At 39.4% G+C, this 18,773-nt stretch overlaps 2 protein-coding genes across 2 annotated transcripts; one reads left to right on the top strand and one right to left on the bottom strand.

Annotated features, from left to right (window-relative positions):
- Positions 1-588: 588 nt before the first annotated feature.
- rbp4l (retinol binding protein 4, like) lies at positions 589-2,722 on the top strand. Its single transcript, XM_018670394.2, has 5 exons — positions 589-676; positions 1,140-1,257; positions 1,356-1,492; positions 1,930-2,042; positions 2,169-2,722. The coding sequence occupies exons 2-5, from the start codon at positions 1,141-1,143 to the stop codon at positions 2,390-2,392; spliced, it is 591 nt and encodes a 196-aa protein (XP_018525910.1). The 5' UTR covers positions 589-676; position 1,140; the 3' UTR covers positions 2,393-2,722.
- A 5,134-nt stretch (positions 2,723-7,856) lies between these two features.
- Positions 7,857-16,793, bottom strand: si:ch211-243g18.2 (uncharacterized protein LOC559906 homolog). Its single transcript, XM_018670392.2, has 10 exons — positions 16,702-16,793; positions 14,805-15,086; positions 14,512-14,637; positions 13,909-13,991; positions 13,359-13,515; positions 11,877-12,041; positions 11,608-11,733; positions 10,373-10,590; positions 9,569-9,597; positions 7,857-8,514 (listed from the first exon to the last, which is right to left on the bottom strand). The coding sequence occupies exons 2-10, from the start codon at positions 15,066-15,068 to the stop codon at positions 8,399-8,401; spliced, it is 1,284 nt and encodes a 427-aa protein (XP_018525908.1). The 5' UTR covers positions 15,069-15,086; positions 16,702-16,793; the 3' UTR covers positions 7,857-8,398.
- Positions 16,794-18,773: the final 1,980 nt, after the last annotated feature.

The raw sequence follows: 18,773 nt of genomic DNA, 5'->3' as shown, positions 1-18,773 counted from the left end.
TGAAAATAGCTTTATGACAACAAACATTATTTCTTTCACATTATTTTTTGTTTTGTCTGCAGAAATGGCTGCACCATAACTTGTAACATATAACACTGAAAATCCCTTTCTTGATTTATCTTGTCACGTCACATGTAGATGAGTGAATATTGGTATTTTTGCATCTTAATTTTTTAACAATTATATTTTCATCTGTATAGTATTTGTGGTGGAGATACTTAGCATGTACTAAGACATGAACATATTCTGTTATCTGAGATGGTGCCTTTCCTCACAAGCAAGACGTCAGACACCAAAGCTCAAAAGTATTGACCCCATCAGCCTTAAATTAGATCTTCATGGTCTTTATTCTGTATACATGCAGGTCATTTGTCAGCCCTGCTGTGCATGTTCTTGTTTTATTGTTCTTCCAGCTAGTTACATAAAGGTCTAATTGTTTTTATGGTAAATCTTGGGCAGGTTTGAACATAGAAGCCAGATTACGGTAAGGATTTCAACCCAACAGGATTACTTCTAGATTTAAGCACCTTATTTAGACCCAAGCAATGAAAATCAGCCATAAGCTTGTCTGTGGAGCGCGTATATAAACGCAGCGTCCAACACAAGAGTCGATCTGGTGGATAACCACGCACAGCAGTAGAATTTTAATCACTGTTGCTACTTTGACTCACTACAGGTAAGAAACTGAAATTTTGACTCATTTTAAGACAGTTCACTTTTTAGTTTTAGGGTTTCTTTAGATTTTTTCAGGAGTGATCATCAGAAAGTACGTGAGATTGTATTCTCTCTATTCATCTTATTAATCATGTTACTATGTGAACTTGGCATTTGAAGAAATACTGTCATCTTTGTGACATTTCTAGAATTGACAATTTAACACACACTTACTTTTTAGACTTCATTGCTCCAACATAATGTAAGATCTTATTGGCTGTCACATACTGTAGTGCTGCTGTTTTCTTTACCTCATGTTAAATGGTTCTGTATATTGATAGTGCATTTATATTTGTATATAACAGCAGTTGGTGGACTGTTTTGACATGAGACTCAAAGATGCGATTTTGGTTGAAAACAATGAAACTTATATTTACGTTTGTCCTCTGGTCACGATTCTTAGAGTTCTACTCTATTCATTGTAGAATGGGATCCTCTAAGCTGGCCCTGCTCCTGGTCTTTGTGTCCTGCGTGGAGCGCTGTCTGTCTGCTTCCTGCGTTGTCGACAGCTTCTCAGTCAAAGAGGACTTTGACCCCAAGAGGGTGAGTTAATTCAAAACTCACACACGCAAATAGCATGTATGTTAGGAGAAAGTTTAAAACAATCTCTGACTTCCTTCCTGTTTTCATTGCCATTGCAGTATGCAGGGAAGTGGTACGCGCTGCAGAAGAAAGATCCAGAGGGCCTGTTCCTGCAGGACAATATCTCAGCTGAGTACACCATCGATGATGACGGCTCCATGACTGCCTCCTCTAAGGGACGTGTCACTCTGTTTGGGTAAGTGGCTGCTTTATATCAGTACTTGCAGATAAGAAAAATTATATAATTCACTCCAACCAAAGCAAAACCAGCTGGTCTCGCCCCTCTTTAAACCCCCTCAGGTCAGGGTGAAGGGTCAGTTTAGGCTCAAAGACCTTCTTGACTCTCCAAGATCTGGGGCCAGCTCAAAGATCCAGTTTCCAGGGTCAGAAGTTAAGATAGGTGCTCAGATTTCTGCTCATGGTCCACCTCAAGATTTAAGATAGGAACAGGTATAATTTTTTAGAAGCACATTCTCAACAGCATTAGCTACAAGCTGGGTTTTCCCTGGATTATGAAGGATTAGGGAAGAAATGCAAATAGGAGAGGTGAGGATTTTACACAGGAATGTGGACTTGAATGCACTTTTCCAAACACACTTGTATTTTGTAAAGATGTTAACGTGTATGTTGCAGCTTCTGGGTGGTGTGCGCTGACATGGCTGCCCAGTACTCTGTCCCTGACCCTGCTACCCCTGGCAAGATGTTCATGAACTACCAGGGACTGGCCAGCTACCTGTCCAGTGGAGGTCAGCTGTGCTCACACACACACACACACACACACACACACACACACACACACATCCTCCTCACATCCTTCTTAATACCGCCTCATTCTTTTTTTCATTCTAACTTCTCCCTCTCTTTCCAACCAGGTGACAACTACTGGGTGATCGACACCGACTATGACAACTACGCCATCACCTACGCCTGCCGCACCCTGAAAGATGACGGCAGCTGTGAAGATGGCTACGCCCTTGTTTTCTCCAGGAACCCCCGTGGCCTGCCTCCCGCCATCCAGCGCGTCGTGCGTCAGAAGCAGGAGGATATCTGCATGGTCGGACAGTTCCAGCCTGTCCTGCAGTCTGGAGCCTGCTAAAGAGAAGAGAAAGAAAACAGTGAGAGTGTGCCAGCTAGCTGCAGTCTAGTTGGCTTGACAGCAAGAACAGGGAAAATCAGAGAGTACATGTGAGAGAAGGTGTATATGGTGTTTATGTGAGAGTGATAAAGTAGAGTGAACGGACAGATGCAAAAAAAAAAAAAAAAAAAAAAGAATGAGAGGAGGGAAAAAAAAGAAGTGAGGCAAAGATAGTGAAAAACCTCCACATTCCACATTACAAGAACTGCATCTGTTTTCATCCATTTCCTCCTTTATCTCTCATGTTCATCTACTGTTTGTCCAAGAGAAATATCACTGCTGCTGTGGTGTTTTGAGTGAATGTGAAAATTGAAATTAAAAAAAATATTTTTCTAAACAAAATTTGGGGGATTCTGTTTTTCTTTTGTGCTGTAGCAAAGCTGTAGTATGCAATTTCACTTTTAAAGTATGTATTTGTAAAAACACAACCATGGGCAGAAAAAGAATGAAATGAAACATGGCTGTTTGACGTATAAAAACACAGTAATGCCTTGGTCAGCAGTTCAGGCTTGAAAACATGTTGCACTTTGACCATGTAAGTGGCTGTGATCCCTCCTGAGCCCAGGAAAATGCAGCCAAACCCAACACAATCCACACTGACCAGTAATGGGATTACTGGTGGCCTGATGTTTAGAGACTTTAGTCCTATTATGCCTCCACAGGTCAAGCATCATGTCAGGAGCTTTCTAAAACCATGTCTTGCGTGGATTACAGTTGTTCACAGGTTAGAAAAAGCAACATTAGGATTTGCGGTGTTTTGATGCTCAAAAGGCTCTGTTTTGTTCACTATATGGGTAAAATGTTGTCAGTGAAAGGACAGGAGAACCAAGAAAGCTGTTAGAATCATAGTACTTCAGCACTCCAAAAGAGGCAGAAACAGATGGAGACTGTTTGTTTTTATATAGCTGGTGTGTAATCTTGTTGATGTTATGTAACAAGCAGTGAAGTAATGCACTAAAGCCAATAATGGTCAAGCTTTGCTGTAAATCAACAGAATACACCTGACGTCCTGGCTTAACCCATGAAAGACAGTCAGTCAAAGAAATCTCATTTACAAAGACCTTACCTGTTCTACTTCCTGAGCCATACAAGTCAGAAAAAATAAATAGTGTCATAATCTTGGATTTCAATCTTGAACAATTCCAGAAGTAAAGCAAAATAAGACATTACATGTGTGATTTAGTCTCACCTTCACTGCAGACCCAGACCTGCTGATGAAATCCAGACTGTTTTTATGTAAAGCCTGAGGTAAGATATAAGTGGGTTTATTCGCTTGAGTTTGGTGAGGCTTGAAGGCAAAAATCCCACTGGAAAATGCTAGAGTTATGTTGTTCTCTAAAGACAACCTAAACACACAAACAAAACAACTTAGTATTCAACCTTGAAGAAAATGTAGTTGCCTTTAAACTAACCTGTGTTATTCATTAACTTCAACCTTTCTTCTCATACTGTCATATTTTCTGACATTTGGACTCTATGAGGCTTTTCTGTCTAAGCAGACATCATGCTTCTGCATTCAGACAGAAATAACCAGCTCTCCAGCATAATGAATTTTATTCTTTAATCCCTCTACTTTATATAGTGTAAATTGTTCATATTCTATATATGAATGTGAGCATTTGCTACCTTTGTTGAATAAATTACTTAAGCAAATTGCTATATCAGGAGGTGACCACTAGAGTGCAATCAAACCTCGTGGAACATTAAACACTGGGATTGCAGATCATTTGAATTTACAGTAGTTACAACACTCATGGCTGATACTATTTATAACTACATGCAGCCTTAATGTTATCAGATATATTTACTCTGAACTGCTATTACTGTATTAATTAATAGATCTCTAACCTGTTGGCCACTTATGTTGCACTAACTAAGCTGTTCCTGTCCATAGATGTCAGATGTCATCACAGTATCTAAAGTGAGATGGCAAAAGGCTTTCAGCCAGACTATTGACTGTTGCAGAACTATCTGTACACTCCTGTCTCCCAGAAATTGTGATAACAAATGTGGTTTCAGTGAGACAGGGTGGGAAAAGTTTGGTAGTATGACACCTACCTCTATGGCTTCGTCTGTCATTAGGATTAGACAGTGCCATTAGATATTTTTATTGTCTTACTGTTAAACAACTTATCAGATGTCCTGTCTCTGTTTTTACAGCTTTGTCGCTGGAATCTTCTGAGGGTCTAGACAAATCAGCCCTGTCAAACATTAAACACTGGGCTTAAAGACCATTTCTATTTACAGTAGTTTCATTAGTTATAGTTTATACTATTCATGACCGCATGCAGTCTTTAAGTTATCATGTATAGATACTATGAACTGCTGTTAAATATTTGTACTGGCTTAATGTTTAGCTCAGTAGCAATTTCTACTTAAGATTACATTCTTTACATTTATCACGTAGATGGTGTGAGATGCTAACGCTCCTCATATGGAAGAGGTGTACACCACTGTTGTTTCTGAAAGCACAGGGATTCCTGTTGGAGCTACTCCTCAGCACGTTATAAGCAGAATAAACAGGTGAAGGAACAGTGGGCGTACGGCACTAAAAGATAATTAGTGCTGTTGTGTTTTAGGTTGTGGTTTCAGGGTGGGGATGAGCGTGTTAACAATGTCACACTGTTCATGTTCACAAAACAAATAACAACCACACAAGAAATCAGGGAGGAAAACAATATGGCTCTATATTACAGTTTGATTAAACATAAACCATAAGAAGTGACTGTTTTGTTCAGATAATTGAGGCATAGTTCTCCTCTTCTAAACTTACTCTAGTGTGCAGTTCTTATTAAATTGTGTCTGTACTTGGAGAATATCTGAAGGTGCGCTTGTTTCTGAAACATCGACAGACAACTTAACCCAAATATCTGTCTGTTTCCTACTCATCTCTGTGGTCATTCTCTCTTTAATGCTTCATGATTCAGGTACTTTTTGCTTGCTAATTATTTCCCATAGAGAAACTGATAAATAACTGTAGTTTCTTTGGTGATGTTTTTTGTAAAACACTTTAAAACACTGTTACTCGGTGGTCAAGTACCTGAAAATATGTCCTTTCTGTGTGGCAGTAAATTGGCCAATGAGTGTACAGGTGGTGAAAAGTGTCTGCTTGGATTATCAAATCGATCTCTTGAAGGCTTACAGTTATCGGTTAGTCAGACTTTTGCAGCTCTTTCCAAGAAAAATAAATATATAAATGTTGCAACAAACCTTTGTTCCTCAGAACTGCCCGCAGCATTTCTTATTGTGGTCTGTAAATTTACATGTTCAAATTGATTCTCTAGAATCAGCCTCAGCCCTTTTTTTCAAAAAAGTAAATGTAAGTTAGTGAAATGTTTGATCTGTTCCCACTGCAGTTGTCCTTGTTTTAGGAATGAGTTGTTTATTCAAGAGAATGATGCCTAAGTGTTCATGAAGCATACACACACACACACACACACACACACACAAACACAAAAACACACAGACACACACACTTTCACAGGCACACAGGCGGTGGATCTAATTTTTTTTCACAGTGTATCTGACATAAATCTGGCTCTGAGCTGTACTGGCCCAGTGACTAAAACTCCTATAACTGTCAGTGGTTGTATTTTGGCTTTCATTACTCAGATACCTTCCATTTGCGGAAAATGGGATACAAAGGGCACCTATACATTATATCAGGTGTGATTCATTTAGGAAGCTAGATGTTAAAGTCACTGAAATAATAAATGCTGCTGATGCATTGTTTAAATGACTGTCATTATGATCACAGAATCATCAGTGTGAGACATTTCTCACAGTTTATGTCTGTCTCATCTGTTCTTCCAAATATCTACCTGCTGAGGTGCTTGCTAGCTTGTCGACCACCTGTCTCTGTGTTTGTGCGCTTGCCCTGACTCATCTGACTTTGCGTCTCCATTTTTATGACCCTTTGAGTTGTTCGACTGGGAATCTGCCGTGGGTCTTGACAGATCTGTCTAGCTGCTCTGTAAACAGACGGTGCCTTTATCACAGTTGTGGGGGAGGGACACTGAGGCGGATTAGGATAACCTGAGGCTGACCAGCAGTGTTTCAGGATTCACATTATGTGCTTCCATCCAAACTAAAGCACCACTGATTATATAGGAAAACTTCTCTTAAGTTTATGAGTTCTAAAATTCCAGTCTCATTTTGTATTGCAGAGTTTAAAACCACCGCTCTCTGAAAATGACCATGTGCTGTATATTTAACCTGTGATCTCAGGTATCCTGCTGGTATCTTATTGTTGTGTGTTTTTGTTGGTCCAGTGCATTCATCATGTTTGCTCTGTAAACAACAAAACGTTTGAAACCTGTGTGGTAGAAACCATTAAGAGTTGGTGGCTAAAATGGTCTGTGCAGTGCTAGAATTGCTATTGTTTTGTCTCAAGATGGATGATGGGACTTTTAGAAACAACCTGAAAATACTCCAGACCATCTAATTCATTCTTTTTGATGTGAACTTGGCCTGATTGAATCTTGCATGTAGAACTTTTCTTGTATTTTCAAGATAAATCGAGACATTCCCTTTTTTTTATTAGTTGCTTTATATTTTCCGCCTTCTTTCTGACTTTTGTTCATGAGGATTTTTGGAGCACGGTGACCCCAGTCTAAAAGGTCATGATCTTAAATTACAGGGCTGATAGAGGTCACAGCATGTCATGAAAGTGTGTGCTCAGGTAGTACGTGCTTATTAAGGGATTATCTGAGCAGAGAAGAAAGAAAATCCTACAATTACTCATAATGGAGTTACATCTCTATCTGTCTGCAGCTTTTTAGCTCATGTAACTAACTCACAGATAAACCTGTGTGTACCAAAATCATCTATGTGGACTTCAGCAATGTCAGCCAATCTGGATAATTTGCCTTAATATTTGCAGAAAATCACAACTGCATCACTCAGTGAATGAATTTATTTTACAACTCTGTCTCATTACAGTAATTTTCCTCTTAATTACCTCATTTTTACAAGCGATGTTTCAGAAGTGTCTTTGATGAAAGAGCTGCAGGAGGTTGTCTGACAGATAGAGACATTGCCTCACACCTAACCTCAGTGATGACAGACATGTTGTGTAGGGAGTTTTGACAGTACTTGTCTCTTTTTCATCCAGGTATTGTCTTTCCATTTTCCATCACAGTGGCTTCTTTTATCTTTCCAAGTTTAGTCATGATTTGTCTGTTCTTGGAAGTCCTGATGACTGACAGGTTACATGTTATGTCTAGTCAAACAATAACTGTTAACTTTGAATACAATTAAATATGACTTTATAAACTTAACATCTCTTCATTCTTTCACTGCTCGTACTGATACATCTCAAACTTAAGAGGAATTAGTTTTTTAAAAAATGAACTGAAGTATTATTGAATGAAGTAAAGGTTGATGTGAAATGTTTGTTAAGTAAGAGTAAAGAGGAAAACATGCAATGGATTAATGAAACTTTTTATTCAGACAGGGTACAAACACACATGCCGCAAAGACGATTAAATGATATTCTTGTAAAAGGAGTAAAGGCATGTATGACATTAACTACAGTAAACTTCACCACACTAAGAAATAAATATCTTGGTTAAGAACACAAAATTTTATTAGTAAAACAGCAGGAGGATACAGCACTGGTTCGTCAGCTCGTCTCACACAAACACAAATCTCTACTCAAAATTCATATAAGCATTCATAGCTAAAGCAGTTAGAGCAATACAGGACATATTTGTTTGTAGTAATGCTTGTACCGTTCTTCTCCAGAAAAAAAAAAAATCACTTTGCTTGTCTCCGATACGCTAACCTTAAAGGAACGTGTCTCACAAAACATTCATAATCATGTAATGCATCCCAAAAATGCCCAAAACTCCACGTCTTGTGTAATATTCTGACACTTATTTCTTTTCTTGTTTCATTTCTTCTCTCTCTCTTTTGGTTTTGCTGCTTTCTGTTGTAATTTTGAAAAATCTCCATTAGCTTTTTTTTCTATTTCTTGGTCTCCTCAATCTGCTCCACTTCGCTCGATTCATCCACCACTTTGCCGTTAACCATCGTCTGAGTCACCACCTTCACAATCTTTCTGGTGCGAACATCAGGCTCCTCTGTACAGAGAAATAGAGATGAAATGAAATGAGATGAGATGAGATGAGTAAAAAATTTATGGTTTGTAATGTGTTGGGTTGAAATAACAAGAAAAAATATATAACATATGAGATTTATGAGATTAGAAAAGACTGGTTTGAATGACATAATATGAGATTTACACAGATGAGCGTGTAAGCTGAAGTGTAGAAAGAAGAGATGATATGAAATTTCAGCAGAAGAGAACAGATGAAGAAAAAAGCATTTGAAATTAGAAGATGAGATCATATGAGACAGGACAAGATATTAAATAATACAGTGAGAAATGCAATGAGGAGACATGAGGTGGAAGAGGTGATGTGAGAAGAAAGGTGAGAGGGGAAATGAAGAAGAAAAAACATCAGAAGCTGTGGGATGAAATGAGAAATTATAATGAGGTTAGATAAGGTAAAACTTGGTCTGTAAAAACTGGTAATGGCTATTTAACTTTTATCTTTTGTCTCACAAAGACGTTACAGTCTGTGCTGTCTTTAGTCTTCTGATGTCGTGAGACAAGAGATGAACAGTTTGCTAAACCTGCAGCGTGAGTCAGTCAGATTAAGCCACAGTTACAACATTGGGATAAATGTTTTCACACCCACATTTGTTGCTATAGGAGTTGAGCTGTTAGTAGTGTTTGCATTGTTTGATTGATAAAACTGTCATTAGTTCTGGGCCTCCTGGGTGCGTGTGAAAGGATATACAGTATGTATGTCAGTCTCACTATGACGCTGTCTCAAATTCACATCTGAATCCATATAAGGTTGACCTATTATGCAACAGCTGCTAAATAAACATTTGTGAACAACACGCTTGACTTATCTCTATCATCATTTCAGCTTTAGTCACTCTTTACCTCGCTGACGTTTTTTTCAGGTTGTGATAAAATGCGTTCAAAATTAATAATTGACCACTCCTGTGTTGTTTGCTATGCTATTGTTCAATTATATAACACTGTGCTTGAGTGTCCTTCTGTTGTTCTGACATATAAGTATTGACTTCACTTTCTTTTAAAATGGAAAGCCAAGGACTCACTTTTTGGTGGAGGAGGAACTTCTTTCACTCTGAGGGGCAGAAAGAAAACGTGTTAGAATTAGCTTTAGGTTGAGCTGAATACAAAGGCAACACATTTAAAGGAATCATTCAACATTTAGGGAAACATGCTTATTTGCTTTCTTGCAGAGAGATAGATGAGAGAATTGATACCACTCTTATGGCATATGGTAAATATAATGGAGCCAGCAGTTAGTTTAGCTTAGCAAAAATCCTGGAAACAGGGGGATACAGTTAGCCACCAGGATCTCTACAGCTCACAAATTCATAATTTTCTCAATCTGTACCAAAACAGAAGAGGAAAAACAAAAAGTTATGGTTTTATTGGGAGTTGTGTGACCTTCAGACAGAGCTAGGCTAGCTGTTTTTACCAACTACCAGTCTTTATGCTAAGCTAAGTTAAAAGCTGCTGCCTGAAGCTTAAGTTTTGGCAGACAGATATAGGAGTGGTACTGATTTTCTCATCTAACTCTCAACTCTGAAGAAAAACAGCCAGATGATCAGACAGGTTATAAACAAGCCAAAAAATTTAGCCTGATTATCTGAAGTATTTTGCTCATAGTTAAAACCAATAAGTGTGGTAGGTCAAATTTGTGAAATTTCAACTTGGAATATGGTCTGTAAACTGTGATGGATGTTTACAATGGGCAGGTTGATGATGAATTGTATGATTGAAGTAATTATAACATATTTAGGTCAAAACTATGAAAATAATTGGAATTCCCCCTTTTAATGTCCCATTAAGCTTTTTAAAATAAAGTTTTTAAATTCTTCATGAAAACTGACGTTTCCTCTCCCTCCAGCAGGCGCCTGTAGGTGGCGATCTCCATCTCCAGGTTCTGCTTGATGCGGAGGAGCTGCTCATAGTCGGTCTTGGTGCGCTGCATGTCAAGCCTGAGCTGGGAGAGGTCATCCTCCAGCTGGTTCAGGATGGCCTGCAGCCGCTCCATCTCAGCAGAGTACTTCTGACCCGTCTCACCCAGGTTACCTTCCAGCGCTGCAATCTGAGGGGAGAAAAGCACCGATGTGTGTTTTTATTGTTGTTCATAATCATTAGATCATTTTATAAGTTAAAGGGCTGTATTGTGCTGTAAGCAGTGTGCAAAGCAGTGATTCTGTAGGTGTGGCTTCGGGTTCAACCTTGTACTGTTTCCACAGGTGTTTGCCAGTGGAAATCAAACCTCAAGAATTTCTCCTGTATTTCTGATTCTGAAATTACTTCCTAAACCATTATCAGCAAATACCTGTGAACTGACAGGGCCCTGGCATCCAAAGCAAACATTAGCTGCTCAGACATGATTGCCCATCTTGCCACAAAATCTCGCCCTCATACAATTTAGCAACTGAATCCAGTACATCCTTGCATGACTTAGCAGCGTGGGAGAACATGCTGACTGTCAACACAGGATTACAAGAGACAAAAACAAAACAATTTTTCCCAGACATTTATATGAAACAGTGGCATGGACGTGTACAAATGAAGAAACTGGTCTAATTGAAACTGAATCTGAGCGTCTGAAAAGATTTTCTGTGTTGTTATTTGACAAATCTCCTATAAAACTGACCTTTCTTTAACACAATACCATGACTCATTAGAGCTTTGTGAAAAGCTAATACTTGTAACTGTGTTTTTCAAATCATGGTCACGGACTTTGCAATTCTTGATGCGTATTAGATCTGGTTTTCACAGCTTCCAAGTGCAGCAGTTTTACTTGCACAATTATTTTTAAGCCAGACCACATCAGATGTCTGCCACCAGAGGGGAGAAACAACAGTTTACTAAGGCCCTCCAGGCACAACAAGCATATCATTCAGTTTCTGAATCTCAATGTCAACATTTTTACATCCTAGGCATCCAAAAGGTATCAAAACTCACACATTTGCTTTGTGTGTGGACATGAGGATACCTCTTTTATCTTATGACCCTGCAGTATGTCAACATGTCATTTCATACATACAACTTCTATGTGTGTGTGTTCATGAGATGTTTTGCTCCATATTCCCGAGGCACAGCAGCTCACCTGTTTGTGCAGACTCTCCAGCTCCACTTCTAGGGTCTGCAGGAAGCGCTGCCTCTCGGTCAGCTCGCTCTGGGCTCCTCTCAGAGCCTCGTTGCTCTCCCTCACCTCGTTCTGCACCGTCTCCAGCTGGAGAGGACCCAAAAAACCCACATCCATCTTATTTGTCTAACTTTGTTCGGACCATTTGACATAAACGGTACATTTCATTCAATCACTTGATTAAATAAAATTATCTTGTCATGGGAAAGACATTGACTTTCTCACCACACCTTTTTGCGGTACCACTGCTCTGCCTGCTCCTTGTTCTTCTTGACTATCCCCTCATACTGGGAACGTAGGTCGGCCAGAATGGTGCCCAGCTCTGGTCCACTGGCAGAGTCCACCTCCACATTCACCTCATCTCTGGCAATACGAGACTTCATCTGCTCAAGTTCCTGCAGGAGGAGGAGAAGTTTATATACTTGCTTTGCTTATTGTGTCGTGTCTTGTGTTAACTAAACTGGACTTGAAATTGTAGCATATGTGTGAGTAATAATTGTGTGTACAGGATGTGTCTGTGTTTTTTATCAGGCACCATATGGAACCAAGAGCTATTTTGTGAATCCTACACTGCAGGGCAGCAGAGAGGATGTGAGGGCATCTTAATTATTTAGATGTTCTCCATCAATAGTTGATGGGGCAGAGCTCACCTTACCCCAGGCTTTTCAGCTCACACACACACACACACACACACTGTCCATGCATACTTGATGGATCTCTTTCACTCTCTCTTCTCTGTGGCATTGTGTTTTGTCACATGCAGTTTGTTTTAAGTGATGTGGCCTGTTATTAATGTTCTTGACATATATTCATACACAATTTTCCAGCCTCTGTTGGGGGATAAGGTAAAATGATATTCTTTATTTTATGTACAGTGATCCTAGCTTAGCTTGGGAAGGGGAAGAATGATAGGTAACAGAGTGATCTAGTTTTCTACTAAACCCCCATAGATGCTACCTTTCTGTTTCAGTGCAAGTAAAAGTTGATATTTTCATGCTAAAGACTTTAGGAGAGAATATCCTTCACACATAGTCAAATAAAAAGTATATATATATCAGTAATTTACATGGTAAATTTTCATAATGTATTCCAGGATTCACCAACAGCAAAATCAAAAGGTCATTCTTTCATTCTCAATATCTGCGCTTGGTCACCGTTTGAGTGTAAAACTGAAAATTTAGCCTGTTTGACACCAGATCTAACAAACACTGAGACTGTATACTTTGCTACTCTCTTTGCACCACATTATTGTAGTGTAATGTTAGTGGCCTCCAATATCTTAATTGAACTGGATCTGTATAATCTTGTTTCAGTAAGAGTGAGATCAATACCTCCTTTGGTGATAGGGGGTAAGTTTATCTTAGTTTCTCTTCCCCCCCAGAGGACAGCAGCCTGGGCGCCTCGGATCAGCTGATTGGACAGAAAGAGCAGGTTTTGGAAACCAGATCTACCTGCTTCTTTTGTCCGTAGTAACCAGAGGACCACCCCTCTCTCTCTCCCCCCACCTCCCTACACTACTCTTTTTCTGTCCACTCTAAAAAAGACCTTGTGAGCACATTGAACTGGGTCAGTCTGATATCAAACAACTTGTTGTTTTGCAGTTTGCAGGTTGGAGAATAAGAGTAAGGGCCAAAAGGAAATTGAGACAAAATGTCAAGTGACAGAGAGGTAAGAGGGAAAAAAATGAGGACAGAGAGATACAAGTGACTTACCTCCTCATGGTTTTTCTTGAGGAAGTAAAGTTCTTCTTTCAGGCTGTCCAGATCTCCCCTCAGAGAGGCAATGATCTGCTCGTGGTCGGTCTTGGCCTTTTTTAGAGCAACGCAGTCTCGCTCCACAGACTGACACATCACCAGCTCAGTCTCCCACCTTAAGCAAAAATAGCAGAGAAAAGCCCCATTGTATAGTACAGTGAGAGAGCGTTAGAATGATCGCTCAAAGTTTGCACTTAACCTCTGCAGACAGATTGCTCAGTGTTAATCTGCAATCACTCTACTTTGTCCTTTTATTTATATATATATATAGTGAAGCATTTCCACTAATAATCAGAATTAATAATCAATTAATTAACAATCAGATTTTTAATTTTCTAATTGAAATTAAATACCAGACTGTTACAAATGTGCCAAGTGCCTGTTACATGTACTAAATATAAAGATTTGGATTGAACTCTGAAGGGCTCAGTAAGTCACATCAAAGAGGACAAACAACCAAAACTGGTTTCATTTTGCCATCTCCATCATATAATCATTAATCACTCACTTGATTCTGAAGTCATCAGCAGCCAGTTTAGCATTATCGATCTCCAGCATGAGACGAGCATTCTCCAAAGTCTTCTTCCTCACCTGACAAATATTAACAGGGTTGTAATAGATATCCAGCATCCTTCATTAACGTCTGTCCTCACATTGAACTTCTTCTACATGTCATGCTTTATGTGTTATGTTTATACTAGATTTGGTGCGCTGACAGGAACACAGTGTTTATTCAGGTGAATTAAAAGACATCTGAAAATTTGAATCTTCCAATAAACTCACACAAGTCAATGTCACTAAACCGTAACTATTTCTGTTTAGTCAAAATAGGTAAAATAATTATTAACTTCACCTTGGCTCTGTTTGGTTTAGAATTAACTCGAAAATCAAATGCAGGTGAAATTTGGCCTGTGAGGAATGATGCAGCTCCTCCTATAAGATGCCACATATTTGCATGAATGTTTTGTCTATGTAAAATAACAAAAGTCATCATAACCTTGAGCTTTGTTCACTGACATTTACAAAACTCTGAATTTGCAGTCTGGCTGTTCAAATGGACCGGTCTATAATATGTATGTTTGTGTGGTTGGTTGCTCCCTCACATACCCACCTCTTGCTCAACAGCATGGGCCTGGGCCATCATGGAATCGAGGTCATGGCCTTTGGGAATGCGGTCGAGCATCAGCTGCTTGATCTTCATCTCCAGGTCTGCATTGGAGCGCTCCAGTGACCGCACCTGCAGGAAGTCAAAAACAAAGAGAGAGTTTAATGATCAAAGTATTTCAGCTTGCTGCTAATAGTATCATTTCCTTGTCTGCGTGCTGCAGTGCTGAGATATATCCATCACATATTTGGCTGCAGACCAACAGGCCTAACAGTGCACTACTGTGTAATGTATCCAACCTTGTCCAGGTAGTTGGCCAGACGGCTGTTGAGGCTCTGCATAGCCTCCTTCTCGTTGGTGCTATTGCCGTGCAGGCCATTAAGTTGGAGGCTGATGGACCCGTTGAGATCCTGGCTGATGGAAGCTGAACGGGCCAGAGGGCTGGCTGCCGCAAAAGAGACCGAAGCACGGGAGCGAGCACGGCTGGTGTCCATCAGGGAACGACTGGAAAAGGAGGGCTGACGGCTCATAGAGAAACTCCTCACCGACATGCTGGAGGTCATGATGGGTGGCTGTGAGGGCTGGAGACACAAGGAGTAACACATAGAGTCATGGAATTAGACAATGCTGTGTTGTGTGAACTTGTAAAGACAAGATGGAGGTATGAAGAGAGAAACAGAACAAGAGCACAATCACAGATGTTACATCTATTACAGCTCTTGTGGGTCCATTTCTCTGAAGAGAGAGTGGAAGGATGTTTAAATTACAGATGTCACAAGGAAAATACATACGTTAAAAAGCCAGACTGTTTGACCTATTGCAGTCATTTGAAGCTAGTGTTACATGAGATCTGGCTGCAGAAAAGCTCTTTTGTGGCCCTTAAGTAAATGTGTTTTATTCTAGCATTTGGCCAGACTTTAATGGAAATACAAGTAGGGCCTAATATTCAAGACCACTGAACGCCCACTGGAAATGATGAAAGGAGCCTTTAAATGAGTGCATGGCTGGTTAGTGGCTATTCAAGCTAACCATCTGCATGGAAGAGATGACTGACTTTATGGTCAGAGCCACTTCAGTCTGTCATTCTCAGCTCTGTTCAAATGCAACTTCAACTCAAGTCAGCGCAAAATCAAAATGTAAATGAGTACGGCTCAACCCTGGGTCATAGAAGAGCCTCTCTCCGGGACTGAGAACACTCTCATGTAGTCTATTACTATGATAATAAGATGCATTTTACATTTAAGAGGAGACTAATGGAGGATTCATAAAAACAGAAACAAACAGAGAAGATCAAAGTGGCTCTGTATCCTTCATAAACTATTATTACTGGTTATGTTATTTAAAAAGTTGACATTCTCCAATTTAAATTTATGTTTCATGAATGTTTCTTTTTATATCCACTTCATATGCAAAGAACATTTTTAATTGACACAACTTTACATATACAATACACTCCCATTTGACATCTGTCCTCCTTTTTTAACCTCATTTGAGTTTAACGTGTTCTCATTGCTTCTGGGACATCAAGCATGTCTAGCTGGTGTTTGGATGTCAAACATAGTACAGGACAGAGTATCCTTGTCTGTCTGTGTGTGTGTGTGTGTGTGTGTGTGTGTGTGTGGTGTGCGTGCGTGTGCGTGTGCATGAGGTTTTGCGCATGCTTGCTCTTGTGTGTTTCTCAGCAGGGCTTCAGTGGCAGATTAGCAGTCAAGGGAACCTCTCTGTCTCTCTGTCACTTGATCCCTGCAACACCGTTCCCACAACACTACAAAGGACCCAGCAGGAGACAGACGCTCCTTGTTCAGATGAAAGATAGAGCTTGGGAAAATGATGGGGAAAATATTCAGAACGAATTCCAGGCTTCACAAGGAGGCACTTTGTTCAGCAGGAAATGGACTTTCATTTCATTTTTTTATCATCTCACTGACAGTTGATAGGAAGATGTGCTGACAACTTTGAATGTAAGTGAACAAGAAAATAAGATTCCTTTGCTTCAGGATAATGGTGACAGCTTTTTCACCAAATTATAATTTTGATTTAGATAACTGCTTCAGTTTTCATGATATCAACTAACTAAATAAAAGGACAAAGTAGAGTGATTGCAGATTAATCAAATAATCAGTTGTAGGATAGTCTAATTACTGAACATTTTTAATTTCTTTACAAAAAAACAAAAACAAAAAACATCCAACTTACCAGGATTTTCTTCAGGTAGAATAAGGATGGGATCCAGAGGAATGCAGCAGGTTCTGAGCTGCTGGTGCTACAGGTGAGCTTATATGCAGGTGTGCGAGAAGTGGGAGGAGCTAACTCTACTATGAGGTGTGTTTACTCCACCTGAAGGTCCTGAGAAAGATACATGAAGATGAGTGTGGTAATGAAAATATTGCATGTATGTTGTTGATAACCTTATTATTTTAACTTAACCTACTTGAAAATGTTTAGCTACTGCATACAAAATGTCTCCTGCTAATGAAAACTCCATTCCCACTGTGCTCTAAAGTTTCAAGTCTCCACATCAGAATTGTGTAAGTTGCATTTTGAACCACAATTGGCTTCTAAATCATGCTCATAAGTCAAATGTTATGACAGTGTCGAATGACAATAAACAAAACCCATTTTGAGCTGTGACTACATGTTAAATATGTTAGCAAACAATTACCTATTTAACATTTAGGCATTTCTGGTCATGTGACGCACATATTTGCTCTCCTTTCTGCTCCGTTTTGGTCTCTACTAGGTCGTAAGGGAACTATCTAGCTAGCTATTTGCTAACTGTTTTGGTCTGCTACCAGACACATAGCATACAATTGTTTTATCAGAATGTTTTCACTGAAAACAGCTACCTGTGCCTGTTAACAACAGCGGTGACGCTGAACCAAAAGTTGCGGCCCTAAAACCAAAACAATGATCTGAAAGACACTTAAATGCTCTGAAGAACTGAGGAAAACTGTAGAGATTGTTGACCATTTTCTGCAGGATTATCACTATGAGCAACTCCTTTCACAGTACACTTAGTCATTTTTTCAATTGTTAATATAAAAAGGTGCAGCTTTAAATACTATTCTTACAAAAGGAGACAATTTTGCACAAGCTGCTGACATCATTCTTCACTGACATTTGGTGAGTGAAGTGAGCATGCATCTCTGATCACAATAAAGCGTGCCCTCTCATGTATCTGTGTGATTAAATAGCTCATTATCATCATCATCCCTTTACCTGTGTATATGGGTAGGAGTTGCCCTGTCTGCTATTCTGTGGTGCCCTCCTGTCAGTCACCTTGCTGTAACGTGACCCTCCTTCTACCTGCTGGAGATAAAATATTCAACAAGTCACTCTGAGACAGGAAACCTGCTGGTCAGAGCAATATCATTACCTACTTAACTGTCCTCAGAACAGTTTACATGCTGACACAAAATATGTTAAAGTTTAAATTGTGCATCGCCAAAAAATTTTGCAAGTGTTAAAGTTGCGACTCTGTATGATGAGGATGCTGCATTTGTGCAACAGGTAGAAACCTTAGACTGACCAAATGTTTACTGACATTAATTTACTCTGTGCAATGTTGGTGTGGTCAATATTTACTTCCATCTACTGGCCTCACACACACACACACTGTCATTCAGTGATGAACAAGGGCTGATGATGTAGTTCTCTTTTCCACTCCCACTACTCTTGTGAACTTTGTCCATGCAAAGTCTTACAGAAACATAGTGATGTGTGTGATATTTTAAAAGTGTGGGAGAAGCATCTGTTTCCCATGTATTATCATATTCAAATTCAAGTGAAATGAAAATATTCTTAGTGTCTCTCAGCATTGCAAATGTCTCCATTTGCATTACACCCACAAACATTGTGCATTTTGTTCCTGCCAGTGTAATATGAGCAATCAGTGACTAGCTTCATTGTTATCATTATTATCATCATCATTATTATTGTATTAGTTAATCACTTTTATTTTTCTTGTTTACTCCAGAATCATTGATAAACTGGTCATTACAGTTCTCTGCAACGTATCTGTGTTTTTTTTATGTCTTATAAGGTGCTGTCAACACCCACCTCCACCCTTGCCCCTCAAAGTCACAAAAATATTTCAATGACCATATTGTTTTTCACCATAGTGATCATAACCTGGTGTGTATGAGGGTTAATATTTGCAATAACCAGTTACATGCAATGATTAGATTACGTTGAAGGAATGATGTCACTCTTGGTGCTCTGATGAAGGCTTGATGGCGTCAGCCTAAAAGTCAAAAACTGAGGCTATC

The sequence above is a fragment of the Lates calcarifer genome, linkage group LG9 (genome assembly GCF_001640805.2).
Source record: "Lates calcarifer isolate ASB-BC8 linkage group LG9, TLL_Latcal_v3, whole genome shotgun sequence".
NCBI lineage: Eukaryota > Metazoa > Chordata > Actinopteri > Centropomidae > Lates > Lates calcarifer.
This window is presented reverse-complemented; position numbering and strand designations above follow the sequence as displayed.

Excerpts from the sequence above, each read along its gene's own strand:
- rbp4l (XM_018670394.2), top strand. The coding sequence starts at position 1,141 with ATGGGATCCTCTAAGCTGGCCCTGCTCCTGGTCTTTGTGTCCTGCGTG. Across the intron at positions 1,493-1,929 it reads GGACGTGTCACTCTGTTTGG|CTTCTGGGTGGTGTGCGCTG; the intron begins GTAAGTGGCTGC and ends TGTATGTTGCAG. Across the intron at positions 2,043-2,168 it reads CAGCTACCTGTCCAGTGGAG|GTGACAACTACTGGGTGATC; the intron begins GTCAGCTGTGCT and ends CTTTCCAACCAG.
- si:ch211-243g18.2 (XM_018670392.2), bottom strand. The coding sequence starts at position 15,068 with ATGACCTCCAGCATGTCGGTGAGGAGTTTCTCTATGAGCCGTCAGCCC. Across the intron at positions 12,042-13,358 it reads TCAAGAAAAACCATGAGGAG|GAACTTGAGCAGATGAAGTC; the intron begins GTAAGTCACTTG and ends CTCCTCCTGCAG. Across the intron at positions 10,591-11,607 it reads TGGAGAGTCTGCACAAACAG|ATTGCAGCGCTGGAAGGTAA; the intron begins GTGAGCTGCTGT and ends TTCTCCCCTCAG.